The sequence below is a fragment of the Corythoichthys intestinalis genome, chromosome 10 (genome assembly GCF_030265065.1).
Source record: "Corythoichthys intestinalis isolate RoL2023-P3 chromosome 10, ASM3026506v1, whole genome shotgun sequence".
NCBI lineage: Eukaryota > Metazoa > Chordata > Actinopteri > Syngnathiformes > Syngnathidae > Corythoichthys > Corythoichthys intestinalis.
In genome coordinates, this window is record NC_080404.1 from 9,241,381 (window position 1) to 9,267,700 (window position 26,320).

Consider the following 26,320-nt stretch of genomic DNA (forward strand, 5'->3'; position numbering starts at 1 on the left):
TAGGTCGGCTCGTTTTTTTACTCTTTTTCAGCCTTCGACACTCAAGCCATCTCTTTAACTGAACATTTTTATGTTCTTCCACATCTTTGCCAGTGAATTTGGTACCAGGCACATCATTTTCGGAGAGAATTTGTAGTTTTAGCTCTGTAAACTTCTCCTTGGTACACGATTTCCATTGATTTCCTATTAGGGACGAACGGTGGCTTGCCCCTACTTAGCAACAGTAGCTAATGTCATGAATATTAATGAGCGGAAGTGACGTGTTGCTAGCGGTACGCCATTGGAGTAGAACTCATTATGCTTGCGACCACGGATATTTGCCCAAAAGTTTTAGGAGATGCCGCTGTTAGAAAACGATTGATTCGGTGTATGGTGAGTGACATTTTCCCTGCATGTTTACTATCATTTTCTGCCACAAATTGCCGGTCCGTGAAAAAAAAGGCCCACATACACCGGTCTATGGTGCAAAAAAGGTTTGAGACCACTGATCTAGAGCTGAAAGGAATACTCGAGCAACTCGAGTTTAAAAACTGATCAGAGTAATTTTATTCACCTCGAGTAATCGTTTAATTTTGACAGCTCTAAGCATCACGTTCATCACCCGGACTACTTTTAATGCGGGACAACACGCTGATGTCACGTGCGTAGAGGAAGAAGCAATTAAAAAAAAAAACAACAACAAAAAACTTGGCGGTAGCAGTGTCTGATGCGTCTCATAGGCTATGTTCATACTACAGGTCTTAATGCATGAATCCAATTTTCTCGTGTTTTTCCGACTCGAGTGAGGCATTAACTTGACGGTCTGAACGTGACAAGTCACATAGAACTGGACCATTTCAAATCCAATCTGGGTCACTTTCGTATGTGGTTCAAATCCGATCTGGGCCACATTTTTCCAGACTGTCGCGGCAGTCTGTACTGTCCAGTCTCTCAAATCTGAATTCATGCAGCAATTACGTCATCAAAAAGCGAGAGAGACGCTACGGTAGCGGTGCAGCTGTGTGTTATTAGCGCCTAGCTTGCCTTGAACACGGCTTTTTAGGAAGTCTCGGACTTGACAACAGTCATAAAAAATAAAAAAATGATTGGTTTTCTGTCTGCTCCATATATGCAATATTTCAACATTGCTTACATGGCCGAGAGTCATGATGACATGAACATTATTATAATGAACAAAAAAAAAGACAAACAGGTTTGACTTCAAATAAAGTGCCCTTATAATTTTTTCACGTAAATATAATTTGAGTCAATCACAATCAATCAATCAATATCATTGACGATGTGTTCCCCTGAACAATAAGCACAGAACTAAAACAAACATAAACCCAACAGGTATTGTGCTTTGCCAGCAGAACTTTCTTAACCTGGCAATTATAGGACAGCAAGCCTATCGATAACCAAAAGGCCTCTCAATAACTTGTAAACATAACACTGTAAAATGCAAACATTTTTTAATTGCCATAGTAAGGTTCATCACTCAGTGATGGATAAATAAGGCTTCTAGAACAGTAACAAAACTTTGCATACTGGAAAAACAGGAGTGGAAACAAATGCACACATTCCAATCCACCGACACCGTGTCAAAATGAAATATTAATTGGCCCGTTAATATGCAATGTTATTGGATTTATTGGAATGACGTCATAATTCCTATTATCTGACCGATAATTGTCGTGCACCTCTACTGTTACGTGACTTAAAAAAACAAAAAAACACTGGAGACAAAAGAGCGGACGAGACTCTGGCGTCGCAAAGTTGAAATCACATAAGTCAGGTACGTCATCATAACCCAGGGACTACCTGTATTATTTTTTCAAACAAAGACACCTTTTTTTAAACGATATCTCGATTCTTGGCCTGAGCGTATCGATAACGTTTTGGGATGCAAAGTATCAGGATATATCACCATTTTCATATTTTGTCACACCCCTACACAATGGACTACAAAATTGAGGAAAAGCAAGATAAAAACATTATAAAACTATAAAAATTAAAGCACAACTATGATAGACAACATTATTCTAAGTACAAAACATGCATTGATAAAGTAGTAAAAGCTACCAGTTAACGATTGACAGGTTAAAATTTTTTTAGTTTAACAAGGACATTTACTCAAAGAAAATATATCTATACTGTAAATGATTGCGTCATTGTTTGTGATAAATTATTATTTCGGATAAACACAAATATAAATATTTTAGTATAATCAGGGCTGTCAACAGACTTGCAGGGGCCCAGGGACAAGAGACCATTATAGGGCTCCCACACCCCACTCCACCCCTGCCACCGGCTTGTCGCGACAACATATGCGGTACGCTTTGCAAGCATTGACAGTGTAAATTTTCAAATTATTTAATTTCCATCTATTGTCCCATGTAGGCTTCAAAACAATACAACTGAAAGTGCTATGCCTGCAGTGTTGGCGGCTGTTGTTCACTTACCAACATCACTGTCCACAGCCAATTTTTGCCCTAATTCTCTGGCTTCTTGTCCCCCTTTTAAAAATGTCCTTTTTTTTCTCGTTCATCTCTTTCCCTTTTCTGTGCACCAGATTTATGATGGCTTGTCATGTTTAGAGTTTATAACAATGACAGATATTAATTTGTCGCTTCAGGGCACGTTCGTAGTGTAGCCTTGAGTGTGCCAGAGCGGGGTCAAACCATTCTCTGTTAAGACAGAGGGGGGGTGGGGGTGTTGTGCAAAAAAAGGAAAAAATTAAAAAAAAAAAATTTTAATATGTTACGTTTTTTAAGTATATATTGAGTAGAACATAATATTTCATCAATGATTTAAATAAAAAACTTATATGAATGTAAAGTAAAATAAATTAAGGGTTATTCAGGGGCCCCTATAGTCCTGAGGCCCGTACAACATAACCGGTTGCACCAAACCCTCCCCCTTTTTTTTTTTTTCCCCCCTTCCTGTGACTGACCACTACCTAATACTAATACTAATATTAAGTCAAATTTAGTCATGGTAATGTAACGGGTACACAGAAAGTGTATCCGTTGTAGCACGTGGAAACCTCCCCGCCGATTCCTTCATGTAAGGTCGCTAACGGCTGCGCCGTTGGCTCGAGCTTTATTGGCGCAGTGGTTACCGAGCTTGCCTGCCGACTAGAATCGTCGCGGCGCGCGGGTTCGCGTCCCAGCCTAGTCAGAGGTGGGAGCGGACCGCGGGGCGGCACAGAACAGACTCGGGTTACAAATGGGGGCTCGTCCGGGATCGGCAGCGAAGGTTTCGGGGGGAGAGTGTAACGGGTACACAGAAAGTGTATCCGTTGTAGCACGTGGAAACCTCCCCGCCGATTCCTTCATGTAAGGTCGCTAACGGCTGCGCCGTTGGCTCGAGCTTTATTGGCGCAGTGGTTACCGAGCTTGCCTGCCGACTAGAATCGTCGCGGCGCGCGGGTTCGCGTCCCAGCCTAGTCAGAGGTGGGAGCGGACCGCGGGGCGGCACAGAACAGACTCGGGTTACAGTAACAAAAAAAAAATAGTTACACAGGCCAGGCTGCTGGTTACTGTGAGGCGGATCAAGTACGTGCATGCACTAACTACATTTTCCTGCTGCCAGTTGGCTTGCTCTCTGTGCAAGTTGGTTCTAGCTCTCAATTAGTTTCGGTCTCGGTTTATTTTTCTAATGCATACTGTATATTTTTACTTTGAAGAAAAATGCATTGGAATGCACAAGGGGATGGATTTGAATTTGCATTCTGTATTGATTGGAGTTCTTCAGTGTAGCCATTTTAGATGAACCATAGATTGAAACATGGTTTCTTCCATATATGCATTTGCATTAACAATAGGAATTTGAATGATTGTTTTCAATTTCATGCAAACCTGCTGGACCAGTGATTTTCATCAGTAGTAGACTTCTTTGCTGTTCGACTTAATCCTATTCAGGAACTGTCACAACAAAACATTCACTTCCATCAACCGCTGCATGCTCTCCTCTAACTCCAGCTATCTGCAAATCTTCCCTTACCACATCAATAAATCTCCTCTTTGGGCTTCCTAAAGTAATCCATCGTAAATGTTCTTGCAAATCAACAAAATGACCTTCCTGATCATCACAACACCTCATTCATCATTCAGTGTCCATACCGCTTATCTTTTTCAGGGTCACTGGGAGCTGGAGCCTATCCCAGGTGACTTAGGGCAAAAAACAGACGACACCCATGACTGTTGTGCGGTTAATCATTGGGCATGCATGTATAGAGAGAGTAGGGGTGCAACAACAATCATTTTTGAGATCAAATAATCGGACGATTAATTAAACAATCGGATGAATGTCACTTTTTTCAATTACCTTCACAATTAAACTTGAATTGTTTTAGGCATATTGTAACTATAGTGGTATGAAAAAGTATCTGAACCTTTTGGAATTTCACATTTCTGCATAAAATCACCATCAAATGTCACACCACTGTAACAATGAAGACAGAATGGATGACTATTTCCTTCAAAAATAATATTTTATTATAGCTTCCCGACTTAACTGTAGTCTACAACGGTACTGTTTTAAGTACATAAAACTTGTTAGATTTTTTAAAATAAAAGTTCTGAGTATAAAACATAAGAATTTGGTCTGATTTGTGTACGGAGAAACTCCTGTTTAGTCAAATAAAAAAAGTGCTGCTTATTGAATCTGAGGAGGCAGACTAATTAATCAGTTTTCTTTATCCAACATTTGTTCATAAATGCAATCCAAATCCAATTTCAAAGCCCACTTTCTTGTATGACAATTTACCATTTGAATGGGTGTTTGTATTGAAAGGAGACTAGCTGTTATATTAATTGTATGACAATTTACCGTTCGAATGGGTGTTTGTATTGAAAGGAGACTAGCTGTTATATTATTGGGTTTATATGTGTGGTTTCTTTATAAAAAAAAAAAAATTAAAAAAAGAAACAATTTTACTATCTAACAATAATTCAAGTGCTAATTTGCTTCTCCAAAACACAATACAGACAATAAAGACGTTGATTAGCATAATCGCTAACTACCTTAGTGCTTCGTGCTAAGTAGTCACGTCTCATCAACAAAGAATACAAACAATACAAGTAGCTTCTTTTGCTCACCTGTGACGGAGGCATGCTGGATCTAACAACACAAAAGCCAATCTAACTGTCGGCGGTTGTAATATTATTGAGTCAGCAACCCAACCTGACTGTAGCAGTGGACTCTTTCTCGCGCTAATCACTGGCGCGCAGCCTCACATTACGCACAAACAAGGACCCAAATGGGACTGCTCGTAGTTGCCGGCAAAAATTGATTATCGAATTAGTTGGCAACTCGTTTATTAATCGACTTAATCGATTAGTTGTTGCAGTCTTACTCTCCTATAACTCCGGCTATCTGCAGATCTTCCCTCAACACATCAGTAAATCTCCTCTTTGGGCTTCCTAAAGTCATCTGTCGTAAACGTTCTTGCAAATAAACAAAATGACCTTCCTGATCATCACAACACCTCATTCATCATTCAGTGTCCATACAACTTATCTTTTTCAGGGTCACTAGGAGCTGGAGCCTATCCCAGGTGACTTACGGCAAAAAGCAGGCAACACCGTTGACTGTTGTGCAGTTAATCATTGGGCATACATATAGAGAGACATCCACTGAATGCAACTGTACCGAAGTTAGGTGTGCTGTATTAACCTATGACGTACGTCATTCAAAAAGGGCCAACTCGCCAATAGTATGTGTTACGAGCAAGAGGAAAGTTTCTGACCTGCCTTTGCGCAATTAAAATCCCAATACGAAAATGAATAAATTTTTTCGAGAAGTGTCAAGCCGGGGGTCATACGTACATACATTGCAGCATGTAGCGAAAGTTACGAATGTAAGTACAGTTCTATGAATCCCATATGACCTTCAAATATTGAAATCTTATGTAAATGTTCACATCTGGACAGCCATACAATAACGGTATACTAGTATTGTATCAGTTAGCCCTATTCTCAATGCGTTCTCCCGATGAAATGTGGATGCTGGTAGCTTTGGAGCATGTTTTGTATCCCTGGCAAGGTCAAATGAAGGTCCCCAGCCTCTTTTGTCGAAGAGTCAATGTCGACGCAAAGGGCAGATGAATGCTGTATAATATTGATTTCTCCTTTTTCAGTTTCTTGGATGACATGTACAGATTTGTCCATTATTAAAATGCAGTACATGCTGTACATTGTGCTTAACAGTACTTCTTTTCTACTCGCTAACTTTTCTATGTCCCTGACAAGTGTGGCTAAAAATTGGGGAATTTCACCATCCACGGCAATCACGATCTATTCTCGTACGATGAAGGGAATCTTTCGAATGACTCCCCCTAAAATTACCGTTCGTGTCAGGGTTTTTTGAAACAACTTGAAACACTATGTATCCAATCCTACAATGTTTTTATCATATTCACGTAAATCATACATCAAAAATTTCAGGATGGTAGTAGGCATAAAAGTTGTATACAGAATTTGCCAAAAATGTAGGGTTCCCCCCAAAATTTGCCAAAAACTTTCCCATTCATTTCTAAAGGGATGTCATTGACGGCCATGTACGTACTTCCATTCATTTTCTAATGGCCAAAATTTCCCCTTCATTTTCAATGGCAGAAAAACATGGGTGGTTGTGATTTTTGACCAAAAACTTACCATTACAGTCCAATGACGTTCAACTGACGCCATGCATGTCGATGCCATTGACAGTCATGTGCGTCCATGCCATAGACCGCCATTTAAGTCAAAATATCAACAGGAAATGACCTGATATCGACAAGAAGTGACCTTGAAATGTCTCCAAATCAACAGAAAGTGACCTGACAGACATCAACGGAAAGTGACGCCAAGGGGTTTACATGCCAAAGCAAAGCTACAATCGCAGTTTCTCCAGAAACTGCATTTTATGTAACTAAAACGATACTTGCAGAATTTTTTTTTCCCCCAAAATGATTTCAACCTCATTCTCATATCGTTTTTTTTTTTTAGTGTGGCACTAAAACGTATTCGAGTACAAAAATGAATGTTGTTGTTTTATTCTTTACAGCCATTCTTCCAGCTGGTGAAGCTAAGAAAACTCAGCCTGAGTGACAATGAAATCCAGAGGATCTCTCCAGAAATAGCCAACTTCATGCAACTGGTAGAGTTGGATGTATCGCGAAATGGTAAGTGCTATAAAGCAAACTTTGATTATGTGATTACTTTCTGAGCCAGGGCAGGATCACCAACCTAACATACCGCCATAACATATTGTCCCATGCATCCGGAAAATCATGTTTTCCTCATTTTTTCAGGCATATTTTAGGGAAGCATATTTAGGGCCCGAGCACTAAGCGTGCGAAGGCCCTATTGTTTTGCAAAGGATTATTTTTTTTATTTTTATTTTTCAGGGCAAATGAAAACGGCCAATTTGGAGGCCTGAACATGCACGAAAAGTCACCAAAATTTGCACATACGTCCGGAAAATTGTAAATTTCGATAATTTTGCAACGTTGCAAAAAAATATAACAAAATGGCTCAGTGGCGCCCCCTTGAAATTTTAAAATTGGCCTATAACATTAGGGTCTGTCAGCGTAGAGCAATGAAATTTGGGGGGTCTATACCTTGTCCAAAACCGCTCCAAAAAAGCATTTACACGCATATTCCAAACCCAACAGGAAATCGGTTATTTTGGATCAAATATGAAATTTTTATCGATTTACAGGGTGCACATTTGAGACCTTTTCGCCGAGGGAGTTAGTTGGATCATCTTCAAAATTGGTGAGACTGTTCAGGAGACATATGAGATCTTAAGTTTCTAAAATGGTGTGTTTTCATTCACGGGTCTGACCTGGGCGTGGTGCCAAAGTCGGCCATTTTTTCGGCAAAACACCGAATTCAGTAAATGGCTAATAATTCCTTGACACAACTTTCAATCTTTTTCATATCTGCCATGTATATGCGGTATCCCACCCTTAACACGAGTGCATTGAAATATTACCCATTAGGTCTAGCGCCCCCTAGTGAGAACAGGAAATGCCTTTTTTTACGAGACAGGTTCCTCCTCCAAGGGAAAAAAATCTGTTGACCTCAAACCTGCATCAGGGGAGCCTTAAGACCTGTGTTCAGATGCCTGATGAAAAATATTGAGGTTTCGTTGAGGCGGAGGGGTCCAAACAGGAAAGTGAAAATGAACGTCAACAATTTGTCACGCAAAAAACTTTGAACAGTCATAACTCGGCAGATATACAACATATCTGCGCCAAACTTCCCGTGTTTGTTGAGAGTCATACCCTGAAGGTTCTTGTAGGGGTCATTTGCATCAACTCTACAGTGCCAACTAGTGGCGACAGAAAGAAGTTTTAAAAAAGGCCTTTCCTATTGGGTTTTTTCAACATAGAGCAAGGAAATTTGGGGAGTAGATACCTTATGCAAAACTGCTCCAAAAAGTCTCTTGCACCCATATTCCAAATCCAACAGGAAATCGGGTAGTTTGGATCGAATGTGAAATTTTCATGGGTTCACAGTAGGAGTTTACATTTGGAGGCTTGAATATGCACAAAAACTCACCAAAATTTGCACATACATGCGGCTTTGGATAACGTTCGATAATCTTGCAATGTTACGAAAAAATGTAGCAAAATGCCTCAGTGGCGCCCCCTTGAATTTTTCAAAAAGGCGTTTCCTATTAGGTTTTTTTAACAGAGAGTGATGAAATTTGGGGAGTCGATACCTTGTGCAAAACTGCTCCAAAAAGTCTCTTGCACCCGTATTCCAAATCCAACAGGAAATCGGGTATTTTTGATCGAATGTGAAATTTTTATCGGTTCACAGTAGGAGTTTACATTTGGAGGCTTGAACATGCATAAAAACTCACCAAAATTTGCACATACATGCGGCTTTGGATAACGTTCGATAATCTTGCAACGTTACGAAAAAATTTTAACAAAATGGCTCAGTGGCGCCCCCTTGAAATTTTCAAAAAGGTCTCTCCATTTAGGTTTTTCTAACATAGAGTGATGAAATTTGGAGAGTCAAAACTTTGTGCAAAACTGCTCCAAAAAGTCTCTTGCACACACATTCCAAATCCTACAGGAAATCGGGTATTTTGGATTGAATGTGAACTTTTTATCGATTTACAGTGTGCACATTTTACACCTTGGCACCAAGGGAATTAGTTTGATCATTCTCAAAATTGGCGAGACTGTTCATGAGGCATATGAAATCTTAAGTTATAAAAATGGTGTGTTTTCATTCACGGGCCTGACCTGGGCGGGGCGCCAAATTCTTCCATTTTTTCGCCAAAACACCGAATTCGGAAAATGACTGATAACTCCCTCATACAATGTTCAATCTATTTTAAATCTGGCATGTGTGTGAGGTATACCAGCCTGAGCAGGACTGGATTGAAAATTTACCATTTGTGCCTGGCGCCTCCTAGTGGGAACAGGAAATGCCCTTTTTTACGGGACACACTCCTCCTCTAAAGGGAAAAAATCAATCTACCTCAAACCTGCATAAGGGAAGCCTTAAGACCTGTGTTCAGGTGCCTGATGAAAAATATTGAAGTTTCGTTGAAGCGGAGGAGTCCAAACAGGAAAGTGAAAATGACTGTCAACAATTTTTCTCTCCAAAAACTTTGAACAGTCATAACTCGGCAGATATACAACATATCTGCGCCAAACTTCCCGTGCTTGTTGAGAGTCATACCCTGAAGGGCCTTGTAGGGGTCATTTGCATCAACCCTACAGCGCCAACTAGTGGCAATAGAAAGTCACTCGTTTTTCCAATACATGTCCAGTTCTTTTCAGGTTGGTCATTGTAGTTTCAAGACCTATTAAAATACTTATTTACGGCCCATGTCCACGTGTCTCTGTCTGTTGCCGTGACGACCCTTTGTTCGCCATTTAAAGGAAATATTTTTTTTCAGAGACTCAGGCAGCTTATAGAGCCACAATATTTGGCACACTTGGTTGAAATGGCCCAGTTAGAAGATTAATTTTAGTTTTGAATAAGGGCTTGGCTGCACAGCTCAGTAGTGGCTCCTTTTTTGTAGTACTCTCTCCAATAGGGGGTTTTATCTCTTGGGTGTGGGAATGTAAATAGGCGACTTTCGAGCATGTTAGGTTCTAATGAGATGATTAGAGAAGAGGATCTGCCACCACCCTGACCTGCACACAGTCCGAGTTGCGTGACGTCCGAGTTGCGCTAGATTGCGAGGGCCCGTTCAGTCCTGCTTGCAGGCCTAGTCTCAATTATTTTTCTGCCTCCCGGGACACCATTTGTCAAGCGTGGCAATACCAACCAATGTTCCCTCTGATTTTTCATGTGTCTGAGCAGACACACAAGCTCCCTGAGCACACTGAGGACCACTGTGAGCAACATCAAATGTGTACGCTGTGGCCACACACCAGTATCACGCTCGTTCAAAATCTTGGATCATAGCAAGTCAAATGGCTTATTAAAAGAATGAAATTACAGCAGAAATTTTCATTAGTTTACTTTTTAATATAATTGATTTGGCCCCTTCAAATGAAAAAGACAAAAATCTCATTCATGAGATGTGTACTATGTTATATGTGGGAATCCTGCTTTAACCATAGGAAGAGTCCTGCTTTGGCCTGGGTAAGGTCCAGTTGTGGCATGGGTGACTTAATAAATACATAAAACCTAATGAACAACCACAATGGGAGTATATCAAACTCCCACGTTAAAACTGTTCAGACAATAAAGACATTCAAGATTCCCATTCTATGTGTCCCAGCAGCTATACAGGACAAGTTAAAAAAACAAAAAAATAAAAACAAACAAAAAATGTCACGTATCGCTGCCCATTCCTTTCACCATGATGAGGGCTCAGCATTTGCATCTCTTAACTCTGCTGCACTGTTGTTAGTTATTTAACCTGCATGGCGCGAATGGGCAGGGCACATATGCGCAACACTGTCAATACTACTTGACTGCGTTGCGTAAGTTAACTATCGTATTATTGGCTAGACAACGGTTGCTCATTGAGTTACGTTGCAAAATGGTACCGAAAAGAATTTTGTTTATTTAATAAATTAGATTATATCAGTTCTAAAATTAGATATTAAATAATACTGCAACGCTTGCAAAAATTGGCATTGGGAAGTTGCTTCAGTAAATCAACACAGTAGTCTAGCTCACTTTTCACTCTTAATTTTTCTCTGCACCCACCCAGATCATGCACCTCACAACTTTATACAATCACGTGTAGTAACCAACCAATGGGAGCGTTGCGCTGCCGTCAAGAATGCTCCAATAGGAGTGTCGCTCATCACTGCTGTGCTGACAGTAGTCCTAGTGATGCTACAATAGGTTTCTGTTGAATTTTATTTTGTGCACTGCATAGTTTTTCTTGAACGCTTAGTATGTGCAAGCATTGCGAGAGTGTGTATGCGCGTAGCTAAGAAAGAACATTGATACCAACCTTTTAATTAAATGGGACTTTGCAATGCAAAGGCCCAGCAAGTAAAATTCCTCAACTTTATTCTTGTTCTTCTTCTTTCTTTCATAATCTTATTCTCCGCATTTTTTGTGTGCGACGCACAGCCTGCACCGTTCAAATATCAAACCAACTGGATTTTTTGCGCTATGCAGGAATTTTTTTTTCAATTACCCCCCCCCCCCAAAAAAAAAAATCCTGTTCTTTCGTAAATGCTGTTTTTTTAAAAAAGTCATTCAGTTGTTGACCAAATCACATATTTTTTTCAAAAATTCCAAGATGGTAAGGGGCATAAAAGTTGTGTACAGAATTAGGCAAAAACTTCCCGCAAAATTCGCCAAAAACTTTTCCATTTATTTCTAATGGGATGCTATTGACAGCCATGTACGTCCAAATATCCCATTCGTTTTCAATGGCAGGATAACATAGGTCCTTGTGATTTGTGACCATTTACCATGACAGCCCATTGACATTCATCTTGTGCCCAAGGAAGTCGATCCCATTGACAAATGTCCCCAAATCAGCAAGAAGTGACCTGATATCAACAGGACGTGTCCCTGAAATTCCCACAAATCAACAGGAAGTGACCTGATATCAACAGGACGTGTCCCCGAAATGTCCCCAAATCAACTGGGTTGGACCATAGACTTCATAATGTATTTACCGGGCACGGGGCGCGGGGCCGATAAATAGAGGGCCTGCATTGTTGACGAGGCCGTCAAAGCTGACTGAGTGGAGTCACTGAGAAAGACCTTTTTTCGTTGAAAATTCTTGAGAATAAATGCTTAAATCCCTGAATTCTTTACAGATATGGATGCAAAACAGTCTCAATTCTTGGTTAAAAAAAAAAAAAACGTGCAGTTAGCGTTTATTTTATGTAAATATGTGGAAGCACAATGCTAGTCTGTTGGTGAATGTAGCTAGCGACCGCCTTATGTAGACAGAGCTTTTCCGGTGAAAATTCTTGTGAATAAATGCTTAAATCCCCATATTCTTTATAGATATGGACATAAAACAGTCCTGATTCTTGGTTAAAAGCAAAAAAAAAAAAAAAAAAAAGTGCTGTTAATATTTATTTTACGTAAATATTGCGAACTATGATGCCAATGTAGTAGCGGTTAATTTCTCCAATTGATTTTTTTCAAAAGGTGTAAAAATGCATGCATGGTACGAAAAATATAATTATTACCTTGAATCCTCGAACAAATCACTCCTGAGACAATCCTTCCTGTTTGTGCAGTACAGCTTTCGTACTTTTTCGACAGAAATCCGGCGTTAGATCGCTGCATGCGTGTGTTTAGCTCCTATTGATGTAGGCGGCCCCCTACTTGAAGGCAAGGCGCAGTGCATGACCGATCTAACCCGTCAATACCATTATGAAGTCTATGGTTGGTCTTACATCCGTATCTACCATAGCAAAGCCCCATCATAATTTCTCCAGAAATTGCAGTTTTTCTTAATATTGTGATTTCCAATAACCACAATCACAAGTGTCATTAAAATGTGCTTAGAATAGCATCACACACAAAAAAATGGAAATTAGAAGCATTATCTTTGAGCTAAAAGAACAAGTCATGGGAAGTTCTGTTGGGGGGGGGGGTCTTACTGTCATTTATTGATGTTGTTTTCTTTGCATGGTTTGCTCTTCCTTTGTGCAGATATAATGGAAATCCCAGAGACCATTTCACATTGCAGGGCCCTCCAAGTGGCAGATTTCAGTGGGAATCCATTAACAAGGTAATTTGACAGTAATTTGCAGAAATACAAAAAACAATTATGCTGTTGTTTCTGTGACCACAGAGAGTGCTGAAGCTGTTGATGTGCTGTAATAAAGATGATAATGACATAGCTTGACAAGCTCTAATAGGTTGAAAGATACGGTAGTCAAGCACATTTAGAGAAGTAGAAAAATATGTAAATAATAGTCTATTTAGGAGACCAGAACAGATTAGATATACATATTTCTTTATATAAGACACTGCTGTTTGCTTGGTGCTTCATGAACTAGATTTTGACACATATACCAGAATAATGTTGCGTATTTGTTCTTCCAGGCTACCTGAAAGCTTTCCAGAGCTCCGGAATTTAACATGCCTTTCTATCAATGACATCTCATTGCAAGTCCTACCAGATAACATTGGAAAGTAAGTCATTGCACCAGTGTCATCTTTGCTCTGACATAATGAGCACAATTAAATATCTGTAGTAAGATCTGTAGTGAGAGCATGAAAATGTTTTTAACGTTCTTTTTTTTATTTTTTTTTTTATTGAGTAAGTGATTCTCTTTCCCGTTTTTTAAGTCCCTTGTGTGTGTGTTTTTTTAAACTTCTAAGGAAAGTGTTTCTTAACTACTTAGCATATGCAAATTTGATCTGAATCTAATTTATGCTGGTATGACCTTTCCTTCATTGTTTTATTTTAAAAGCAAAGGGCTTGTCAGATGTCACCTAATCGGCATGTTGAGAATAGGCTCTTCTGCCAACATTCTTGTTCCTTTCAAATTATAATTGGATTTAATAAAGCAAATATGCACTTTCGGGTCAAATTGCCACAAGGGATGTTTTAATGGAAACGTGGACTTTTAGGTGAAATTGAGTTTAGGCTTTTAGATGGTGGATTTCGTGAGAATATCTGAGCACTTTTTTGAAGAACTGTCAATAATATCCTATATACTTTTCCAGGCACCTTAGGTAACCCTGTACTTTTTGTGACTGCACATTATATGATTCAAGCTGCAATACTCAATACTAAAATTGGTCCATGAGCAACTGGGCCTGGAAACATGTAGATATTCCGTGGGGTTCGAAGGAGTTCCGTTTCTATGCTGGCGACGTAACCCAAATTTCCGCGTAAGTTGGAATTAACCCGTTAAGTATCCCTAAATACCCCCTAAACCTCCAAATAACCCTCTAAAAACGTATTATACGTCATTGTACCGTCCTCGCCAAGACGTTGGAGCCAAGTCCCAGCGAGACAGCGAGCTAAGTTCCAAAATGACGATGTCAGACGTCCGTGTGGTTTGCTGATTTTATTCAGCTGCTCATGAGGTCAAAACAGAATGAAACTAAAATAAAAATGAAATTAAATCAGTTTCATCTTCAATAACAGCATTTCAAATTTGTGTTTATAACTAGCTGCTGATATCAGTAAGCGTCCGCACAACATAAAAACCAATAACATAACTTCGCCCCAAGTATTTGACCACAATTGAAAACGCACAATAAACCGTACAAAAGGTGTTATATGCAGGTGTTGCCTCTTTGGATTCCTCACAAGCAACACAGAAGTGAAGGCTTGTAGCCTCCCTCTCTTACTCAGATGCGCGACTTCTTTGTGGGAGCACACGCACTCTTCCTCGTGTGTGCGCGTGCGCATTTCTTCATTTGCGTAAATACGTTCTTTTTCGTGTGTACATGAGCTTTTACTCACGTTTGGAAGAACTACCTGCTCTATGAAGTTGTCACAGATTGCTTGAAAAGTAATTTAATTACTGATTACGCCTCAAAAAAGTAATCTAGTTACTTTACTGATTACTTTATTATCAATGTTACTAAGTTACTTTAAAAATAATTTATCGGTTGCTTTCTACCACTTTTTTTTCCCTTTGCTGCCTCAACATAAGAATGACAATGAAAAAAAATGTCATCACATGTAATTGACTTTCCAATAACTGAATTTATAGGGGAAGAAGTTTTCATAAGGCTTAATCTTCGAATTTGCAAGGGTTTAATTAGTCGATGGAGATGATTTCAACCCGCATTGACTCGCGCTAGCTTAGCCACTTTGGAGCCCTGAAACTAACAAATAACTGACAAATTCCATGAAACTTGATGAAATCAACTCCACTGACTAATTAAACCCCCGCTAACTCGAAGATTAAGCATAATATCAAATATTCTAAACTTCGGTTAGAATTTAGGGTTAACAGCATATCCCTGCCAATGTAAAACAAGGCTAATTGACTGCACAATAATCAACAACACCCAAATGAATTGCACAGTGCAATAAACACAAAAGTGGGGGTGGGCATGAATGCGCGCGTACAACCCGGAAGTACGCCATACACACAAGCGGTCATTTTGGCCACAAAATTTTGCGGCAACTAAGCACTTTACGCTCTATCGCAGTATTTTTCAATTGGTGTGCCGTGAGAGATCGTCAGGTGTGCCGCGAGAAATTATCCAAAACTGCATTTTTTTTTTTTAAACTTCGTCGGGCGGAGTTGCATTAGGAAAAAGGAAGGAGTAGGTAGAAAGTTTTCGTTTGTGTGCAAATGAGCGAGGTATTGCTCGTGCCGCGTTCAAAAACTGCTCGGATTTCTAGCCATCAGCCACCTTGCTGTCCGCGACGATGTGGACTCCACCACGTCCACTATACATCACTTGATTAGACTCATCAAGCGTAGATATACACGAAAGTGTCCTTTCCATTATATCCATATCATCGTCAGTCCTCCCTGTTTTATTCCAACACATTGTCGAGGACAGCAAGGTGGGTAATGGCTAGAAATCCGAGCAGTTTTTGTACGCGACACAAGCAGCTGTGCCAAGCAAGTTTAAATGTCATCTCCATTCGAAAAACCCGTTGCATCAAACTATGGACTATTTTGTTTGCCTTAATGAAAACGCACAGAAACAAGCAACTTTTTGGAGAAAAACTACAAAGGTAAATAACAAAGGAAAACTACAAAGGTAAATGAGAAAGCCCTCAAAGCTAGTTAGCTTGTTGCTGAACTTGTTACTAAATCCAAAAAGTTCCACACTGTGGCAAGGACATTAATACCACCTGTCTGCAAAGCCATTCTCAGTGAGATGCTCGGCCCTGATGCGAATAGAGACATTGCTAAAGTCCCCCTGTCTGATAATTCTGAGCTTTTCAAGCCTAACTGCTATAAAAATTAAAACAGAGCGACTGTGAGCTGTTGAAGAAGATTCCTGCCAGGATATCGGCTTAGTGTTCATCTAAACAGGCTCAAGTTTCACACTCTTTGTGTTCATCTTAACATGCTCAAGTTTCACACTGAGTAAGTACAGTGGTACCTCTACATACGAATTTAATTCGTTCCAGGACCTTGTTTGTAAGTCGAAATGGTCGTATGTCGAGCAGGATTTTCCCATAGGAATACATTATAATTCCATTAATTCGTTCCAAAGCCTAAAAACATGCACTAAATTCTTAATAAATACTGCTGGCACTGTTACAAATGGCAATTAAACATAGAAAAACATAAGTTATAAATAAATAATTCAGAATAATATAATAATAAGAAGAATAATTAATAATTATTCCTGTAAATAATGTAACGAATCGGATTCTAATATGGCGGACACTTTTTACTGTCCCTGAACGCACCGCGAAGCTGACGTCTCAGTGAGATAGGTCAGTGCGGTAGAGATAATACTTTCGTTTTCTTGAGAGCAGTCAACTGCTTAAGACAATGGGCGTTTTTGTGTTGGATAAGTTCTTAAATAAATGATAAAAACGTGACGAAGCTGGCGATTTCCTTGGCAATGTTACCACAATAATAATTGTCACCTTAACTTATAAATAGTGGCGAACGGTGGTCGGAAGAGGACCATGGAGCTGTATTGTTGAGCCAGTTCAGGGACGCGCACCCCAAGCTCATATTTTTCTATAACTTGCATCTTCATTTCAAAGGTAAGCATCACTTTTTTCCTTGTTTCTCCAACTGTATCAACTTTTTTTGAAAACTGTGTTGATTTCTCACACAAGAAAATCCACCGTGCGTTCGTTTGCAGTGCTGTCATGTCGTCGTATTTCGAGCAACTCGTCGGATGTAGAAACAAATGGCGGCTCAAATTTTACGTCGGATGTCGAAAAGATCGTGTGTCGAAGTGATCGTATGTAGAGGTACCACTGTATAAATACTGATAAATTATTTTATAATTAAATATTCTGTACAGAAAGTAATTTAGGAACATTTTTTGTTTGCGGTGTGCCCCGAGATTTTTTCCAATGTAAAAACGTGCCGTGACTCGGAAAAGGTTGAAAAACACTGCTCTATCGGACTTACAACACATCCCAAAAATGCTAAACAAACACATCACCTCACGTCATAAATGTGCAACACAAATATGATATAAACAATTCTTGCGGACTTCGCAAGGTCGAGCGGGAGCGACGACTACCCGCCGTTGCTACTAAAAACAGCCGGCAACGTAAGCAGCTCCAATCTATCGCTGAAACGCTATCGCTGAAAAATACTCACATTCATTCATGGACGCACACAGATCAACATTCCCTCACACATCTCAATAGGTGGCTGCACTTGGCTCGAATTTGCACCTGCGCTGGTACACGTCTTTCTCAGTCCCAAAACAAGCGTGTTTGACTCAAGACCAAAACAGGAAGTCACTATGAGCAGTTACCATGGAAACGAACATTTCTATTCAAAATGCTCTTAGTACATAATTACAATATTCTTCATTCTACATACATTACGCAATAACAAAATAGGAACGCACAGACACTAAAGAAACTAACTTTAATCAAATTACTGGTTTGGAAAAATGAGCGCATTAGATTGCTCGTTACTGAAAGAAAGTAATCAGATTACAGTGATGTGTTACTGACAACACTGGCTCGATGCTTCCTGCAACCGTGCACCAAAATAAAAGCATGCATCACAAAGCAAAAGACAACATTATTAAAAAGAAAAAATGAAGGAAAAAAAAAAAAAATGGCGGGCGAGACGCAACCTGTGGACTACTTGTAATGTATGAAAAAGGAATCGATTACGTAATTTTGCATACTCAGCTGTACTCACTCATACCTAATTATCAAAAATACACTATATCGAAAATAGACGACCTCAGTGGCATTCAACACTATTGAGACATGGTGGTCGGTAATATCGTTAAACTGAGACATTTCATAACACAATACATCAATTAACATTATGCAAAAACAAGTCTTTCTCTTTTTGATGATATATTTTACGCCGCTCAGCTAAACATACAGTATATTTGAATTGACTCACTTTGCAGAAAATGCAACTCTAGTTCATAGGTCAAGTCAAGAATGTACTGTGTGATGTAATACTATGCATTTCTAATGCAAAGGATTAATCTAAATGAGGGTATTTAAAAAAAATCCTTGGGGAAAAAATATTCTGAACATTGTGTAAAATTGGTTGCAAACATCTACCTATAGCACAATGTTATTCATTCTACTTACAGTTAAATTAAATTTTGTCATTTTCATCCAAAGACTTCCCTTGAACATGTACTTGTGCAGTCAGCAGGGATTAAGGCCATGAAATATAACACTCACTTTCGGGTCAAATGAGCGTCCTGCACCTTGCTCCTCTTGGTACAGCTTGTATACCCCTATGTTCCATATCTTGTCAGTTGCGTAATACTGCGAGCTGAGTACCGCTCAAAGTCAAGAAGGGAGGCTAATGAAGACGCTTATGGAACAACATCTTTTGGATTCGCCGAAGAGGATAAGATGGATGTTCTGGGGGTTGGATGGCATCAGAGTGTTTCGCCTAATGAAAAATGTCTCCGGCACAAACATGACGACTTTGTTTGAATCATTGGGCTTAAGGCGGAATCAGATCAGACTAAGTCTGTCTCTGCAAAACAAATCTCATTGATCAACACGGACTTAATTAACGTCTATTCCAGATGTAACTATTTGAGGTTCTTAGTCCTGTGAATGTTGTGTGGGGATCATGAATCAGGATTTTGACAGGATTTTGAGTAACAGTATTTGCTCTTAAGAGTTGACAGTTTTGCAAATTATAATACTGTAATATGGTAATCAGAATGGCAGATGCATAAAAGGCTGTAAAATTTATAATCAATCATATCGTTAAATGTCCTTCAATGCCAAAGTGATGTTGAGTTGTTTTTAGAAAAAACACTGTCAGTTCAGCTAAGCTTTTTAGACTGCCCGGAGGCAGTCTCTTTCAGTTACTTTGTTCGAGCTGGAGAAGACATTAACTAAAATTTCTACTCGTCTGTCATTTGTGAAAGGAATTAAATGAAATTTTGAAGGTGTATTTTAGCCATATTTACCCATTAATACTCTGAGCCCAATTTTGGATAGTCTTCAGGCTGATTCATTCCGGACTTGTTAGACATAATGCGGGGCAAATCACGAAACGCTCGCCTGAATGTGTTCTGTCGTGAGCAGTAATGTTAATCTTACTCTAAAAAAAAAAAATTGAGTTAGTAACTTAGTAACCTCATTGTAAGAGTAATTCGTTACTCAGCAAAGTAACTAACATAACTTTTCATGATCTACACATTATTACATTATACATTCTAAAACATCTTTCACATCAAAAATGTTTATATTAACTGAATTGAATTGATTTTTTTCCATTCCAAAAAACCAAAAACAAAACATAGGTCACACATTTTACTTTTTTTTTTTTTTTTTTTTTTTTTTTTTTAAACAACAATCCCAATAACAATAACTTAACAATAACAATAACTCTCAAATAATGTGAGGGTAAAAAAGCCTTTTTGTTTTTCCTGTTGTACTGAACCCTTACCGAACTGTGAGCTCCATGCTGTGGTACGTATTAAACCGTGACTTGTGTGTATCGTCAGACCCCAAATAAATATAGATATATTTTTCAATATGCAGGTGAGGCTCTGATTCTCCTGCCTTTCCTGTCTTTGCTGTAGTTGTTTTGATTAAATAACATCACACAGTTTCATGGGTACGTCATTCAAGAAAAGCTCAGAGCAAGTGACTATTTTTGGTAATTAAAAAAAATACATATTATTAATTTGTAGGTTGTCCAAAGACAACGCCAACTTAGTGATGATAATTCACACTCAGCAGGAAAACGATACATTATTTTCAATTAATTATGCCCACCTGGATGCCATGAACTGTATGTTAAAAAAAAAAATTCCCGAGAGTTTAAGATGACATTCGCCACGCTAAAGGGTAATGCTAATGAGAACGCGAATACTATGCTAACGCTCCGAGCCACCGAACCTATCATCATCGCGTTTGCAACTGCGTCACCACCCTCTTCACTCCTCACCCCTCTCGCTCTCTGCTCACTCCCAGGCAGCTGTGACAAAATCGGACAACCACCTCTTCATTCAACCAAATTGTAGCAACACGCCCCTTCACATCCTAAGTAACGGTAATGGCGTTGCAAAGATGGGAAAAGTAATTAATTAGATTACTCACTAGTCACTACAAAAAAAAAATAACGCCGTTAGGAAGGCCGTTATTCACAAGTCGTGAGAATAATACTTTTAAGTAGCAGAGTCGTCTCAGTTCGCTTGAAACTTTTTTTTTTTTTTTTTTTTTAATTCCAAAGGGCCATGGCAATTTGGGTGTAGTAATTGAGCAACTAAGAATATTTTGTTGAATTTTCTGTGTTGAATCAGTTGAGAAAAATGGAATCTTCTCCTCTGTCACTATCTCCTCTTCTATTTTCCTTTCTGTCTCGCCATAACCCTCTTCCTGCTCGCTGCTTTCTCCTAATAAACGAAACACAATGAATAATCGCAACGGGAGTATATTGTGCATAGTATTTTATCAGTGTTGTTAATACTGGGGTTAGAGTATAACGGTTACTAACGGCGTTATTTTTTTCAGTAGTGAATAATTAATTTTCCCATCTTGGCAACGCTGTTACTGTTAGTAAGGATGTAAAGGCGTGTGTTACTACTTTGGTTGAAGGACGCGAGAAAAGTCTGAGAGACACGGACTCACAGAGACGAGAGAGAAAAGCAGGGGGAGTTGTGACACCGTTGCAAACGTGATGCGAGGTGCCTCCAATAATACCTGACTGTAGCCGATAGCCTACAAACTACTGCCATTTGATGCTACGGAATGTATCACATGTATATAGAACTACACAAGAAATGACAGACACGGCGGCGTTAGCACATGTATAGAGAACTTGATGCGAAATGATATACTCGCCGGCGTTAGTAAACAGCCACCATCTTAAAGCAGTAGACTTCTCAGGGAGGCTCTGTTGTACCTTCCTAGCAAACCTAAGTAACTTTTGTATCTAAAATACTCCTGAATAAACAAAATCTTGACTCGAATCTGTCTTTAAATGATTAACAGTTTTAAAACTTTCATATGTCAAAAGTAGAAGGGAACTAATGCAATAACGGAAGCAATTTAAACAACTTTAACGGTTGATTCACAACATTAAATTACTTCCAAACATAGCAAAGGTTACTATGTTTTTTTTTTCTTTTTGAATGAACAAAAAACATGAAAGGTAACACCAGTTACTTTGCCAAGTAACAAATTACTCACATTCAGGGAACGGAGTTACTAACTCAATTACTTTTTGGGAGTCAATGCAGTCAATTAAGAAACTCAAGTTAAATGTCCAGCACCTAATCTTGTAAAAGTGCTTTCAGAACACTTCTTTGGAATCTCTAGCAGATGAACTTTGTGCGGTGTGAGTGAAAGTTTGCCATCATAAAAGTGTCAATGAATCGGGTACATGACGTACACAAATGCCATCTAAAGATCAACACCGCTCTGTACTTCGCTCTTTTAATGGCCGACAAGATGTTCTTCTCTTCATTAAAGCAGTCGGTTGTTTAGGCTGCTGCTGTTTGCGATAAGATGGGACACGCCTCTGTGACGCTTCCTGTTCCTTACATCAAGATGGCAAAGAGATCTTTTATGGTTGTTTGCGGCACCACTTAATTTTTCAGCTCTCTTTGTTTTAAAAAGCACTCTGAGCTTTTATGTGCTATGGAAATTTGAAGCTGTCACATAAACACTGCCTTGTCATTGCAGCCTCTCCAATTTGGTATCGTTAGAACTCCGAGAAAATTTGTTGACATTCCTCCCAGAGTGAGTATTCAATCTGTTTGGCTGTCCTTTTGCAAATTCAGTTTTTATGAGCTGATGTTACATGTCCAAAGTAAACTGTTTTGACATAATGGTCTTATATCGCTAATATATTTTCCTTATATCCACAGTTCACTGTCCCTGCTTCACAGACTGGAAGAACTTGATTTAGGAAATAATGAATTGTATAGTTTGGTAAGTTTCTTTTTGTGGATTCTGGGAAATATGTACTCTGTGACATAACTTTTCTCAATTTTCTTGCTGTCGTCACATCGGAGTAGATTAGAATTCCTCAAGAACAGCTTCCCTCCGTCTTATCACGCAGATGGGAGGGAGCCATCTGCTTCCAGCTTGGGTTTTAGGGTGTAATCTTATGCTCAAAATCCTGCGAGTGATTTACTGGCACAAGAGCCAAAAGCAGGCCGCTGTGATGTGGCTGTTGTGTTGCAGTTTTGTTTGTGTGCTGAAATCCACAGATAACATCTTACATTGTCCAAAAATGCAGCATTAGTAATATTGTTAAACTTTCAGAATAATTAGTCACAATAATATTGTGATCTGACGAATATAAAAAAAGTGTTTGTATCTTGTTGTCAATTTATCCGTTGGTTCACTCATTCCATTGTGACATTCTTTCCCCCCACGCAGCCAGACACAATAGGCTGTCTTGTAAGTTTAAAGGATTTGTGGCTGGATGGAAACCAGTTGGCCGAAATACCTGCGGTAAGCTCATCAGGCAATTTATGTTAGGCTCTTGACAGTATTTTCATCTCTCATACTGTTTTTTCCATTCAATTTTTTACATGGCTAAACTTTATAAGAAGTGGCTAGAATGTGAATTTAAGAATTATGGCATGCACAGCAGTAACTCAAGTGAGATCTCTCACATGCATCTTTAACTCATTTACTGCCATTGACATTGCCAGCCCCTCCCAGTGAAAATGGATTTGATGTCTTTCACTGTCAATGGCAACCAATGAGTTAAATTATGAAATCAAATTTAAGCCAAGAGATCAGATGGAAGGTTGTTGATGCGGTTCCTTAGTTTCAGAATTGCAAGTGGTAATATAAATACCAAAGTTGCTGTGTAGTCAATGTGTGTGTGTTTGGTGGGGGTGGGGGTAAATTTTTTTAACCCTTATAGGCGAAGTGATTATTTCTGGTAATAAAATATTAAATTGTAACCACAAAAAGGCCTGGCATGCAGATATGTGGACATCAGATTTTGGGTCACTTAAGCCACAATTGGAGCAGTTGGTAACTTGGTATACAAGTTTGGCCCAAAAAAATGTTATGTCTTCATATGTGGACACCAAGTCTCAATTGTAATTGTATTAGTTTTTTTTTTATTATTATAAATCATTATATAATGTCTTTTTGAATAAATGAAATTCTAAATTATTAAAATGTTAATTGAAAAATAAAAACTGAAATATACACTGGTTAAGCCCCCCTCAAAACACTATAAAGTAGCCCCCCCCCCCCCCCCCCAAAAAAAAAAAAAAAAAAATGGATTGAATGTCTAGTGCCATCAATGGTAGCCAATGAGTTGGAGCAACACTAGGTAACTTTTCAACCTTTATAAAATATTTTCATAACATTTGTGATGATATGTCGACTAACAACTAGTTGAATGACACCTCTCTTATATCGTAAGGGGGTCTGTATAGCTGTATAGCTTTCAGCAACACTAATTTACTTTGAGGAGGGTGGCAGGAAACCTGCCACACAAAAAAACTGCAAATGTGCTGACTGCTTTACGGCATATGTCACTCCCCCCTTTCTCCATTCATTATAAAGACGGAAGTTGATGCGAACCCTTTCACACAAATTCTGCAAAGAAGGCAGAGCAATGAAAGGGACAAAAAATTTTGTCCGAGAAGGAAAAAAAGGGAGGCTACCAGAATACTCAACAATAAACATTGGCCTGGCTTTCACTCGTTGGCGTGACCTCACCCCCAACTGAAATCGTCAACAAATATTAGGGGTGTAACGGTACACAAAAATCTTGGTTCGGTACGTACCTCGGTTTTGAGGTCAAGGTTCGGTTCATTTTCAGTACAATAAGAAAAAATGCAAAATATAAATGGCTAGTTGTTTATGACACACCTTTGTGCTTTCAGCAATAGGAACATTAGCCTATACAAAGCTAGAATTCTGCTCAAAAAGTAGCGTGTATTTAAAGATAATCCAACAACAATTTGCCTTTCAGACCCTGCGTATTGGTCAGCTTTCTTTCTGAAAAAAATAAGAAAAAAGAAGTCCTATGCTAAAGAGAAAAGCAATCCCAATGACAAAGATTTTAACAAGTATTTTACAAATGAAATGCCTCAATGAATCATTTTTTTTTTCTTATGAACGGTTTTCAAAAGCTTTATTGGTGGATTTTCTCAAGTTAAAGCGCCACACAGAAATTGATAAATTTAGTTGTGTAAGCAGGATGTGTGTATTATTATTTAATTACAGGTGTTTTAGCTCATTTCAATTTATTTTATTTAAATGGGCTATTATTTATTTTATTATGTGTTTATAATTTTACAGATGTGATGTAGTATTCATTTATATTGTATATTTTATGTTGTATAACTTTAGTTACCATGTGAAAAATAGTTACTACTTGTTTTGTTGTAGTAGGACGGTTTTGTATTGACCACGGGGCTGTGTTGCTTATTATTATAGCAGAGAAGACAGCAGTAACTCAACAAAGACAAGTCAACTGTGCCCCGATCTATCACTCAAGAGATCTGATGGACTCAAAAAGTGGGTTACGATTGCATATTAGTTTGAAAATCGACCGGATCCACCGTATTTTTACACGAGTGACTTCCGGTCTGCCCGATTCTAGCTACCGGTAGTAGCATTGACGCAGAAAGGTCACGTCTCGCGTCAAATAATAAACTCTGCCGTTCTTTTCGCGTGCGTCATGTTGAGCCGCTTCTGGGACGCGTCTAGCATGTGGGCGCACTGCGACTGGTGTGCATTGACTGATTGACTTGAACGCCCGCGTTTCACTGCGTTCTCGCAGCGGCCACGTTGTCACGCCGTTGACGTTTCTGGGTTATACCGTGTTGGTCCTCATTATAGTAGAGAAGAGGGAGTAAATATTTACACAAAGAAACTGTAACCCGATCGACTCACAGCCTCGAAAAGTAGGGGTTACTTTACGTCAGAAACTCGTTCGGTATGCCTCCGTTCCGAACCGAGCACCACGTACCGAAACGGTTCTATACATATACATGTATCGTTACACCCTTAACAAATATATATAGCCACACCAAGCCACATGGTTGCTAACCTTCATATGCTATAGTTTAGCCACAGCTGATTACCTCATCCCCAGTCAACTCATTACCTTATTACTAGTATTCATGCTTCGCACAGCAGCTGGAACCAGAAATGTCGTTTAATCCATCAGCAGGGGACAGGGAGATCATGATTTTACAACCCTGTGCGGGTGTGCGCTGGTCCTCATGGGAAACGCAGTCTTCCTTAAGGCAAAACCACCGCTTTTGTCCACTGGCGTCGCAAAAATCGCCCAAAACTGAAAAGTTACCTAATGTTGCTTTAAATGAGTGCCTCATAAAGGGTTAAACCTACTGGTTTGTCTAATCACTGTAAATAGCAGTGAATACGTTCATGTCCATGTGCAGCTATCTCTGTAGAGTGACTCTAATTCTTAATGTGTCTGTATTTTAAAATGAAACCTCAGGAGATGGGCAGCATGAAGAGCTTATTGTGTTTGGATGTGTCTGAAAACAAACTGGAGCGACTTCCGACGGAGCTGGGAGGCCTGCTGGCACTCACTGACTTACTGGTGTCACAGAACCTCATTGACGCGATACCAGAAAGCATCGGTTAGGTTCTTTTGCATGAGGAACTTAGACGACTTGTACCCTTGTTTAAATTGTTTCAAAGACTTACCCCATTTTTGTCTTTGTCATAGGAAAACTACGCAATCTGTCTATTCTGAAAGCCGATCAGAACAGGCTGACGTACCTGCCAGAGAGCATTGGCAACTGTGAAAGTCTTACTGAACTTGTGCTCACAGAGAATCAGATACAGGTTGGTGTAT

General features: G+C 39.2%; 1 protein-coding gene across 1 annotated transcript in view; it reads left to right on the forward strand.

Moving 5' to 3' along the window:
* Positions 1–26,320, forward strand: part of lrrc1 (leucine rich repeat containing 1) — a 79,770-nt gene that overhangs the window by 24,749 nt on the left and 28,701 nt on the right. The window contains exons 2-9 of the mRNA XM_057847849.1: positions 7,030–7,147; positions 13,086–13,164; positions 13,482–13,571; positions 22,195–22,251; positions 22,380–22,443; positions 22,897–22,971; positions 25,958–26,102; positions 26,192–26,310. Coding sequence (XP_057703832.1) covers positions 7,030–7,147; positions 13,086–13,164; positions 13,482–13,571; positions 22,195–22,251; positions 22,380–22,443; positions 22,897–22,971; positions 25,958–26,102; positions 26,192–26,310 — 747 coding nt within the window. The remainder of the gene's footprint in view (positions 1–7,029; positions 7,148–13,085; positions 13,165–13,481; positions 13,572–22,194; positions 22,252–22,379; positions 22,444–22,896; positions 22,972–25,957; positions 26,103–26,191; positions 26,311–26,320) is intronic.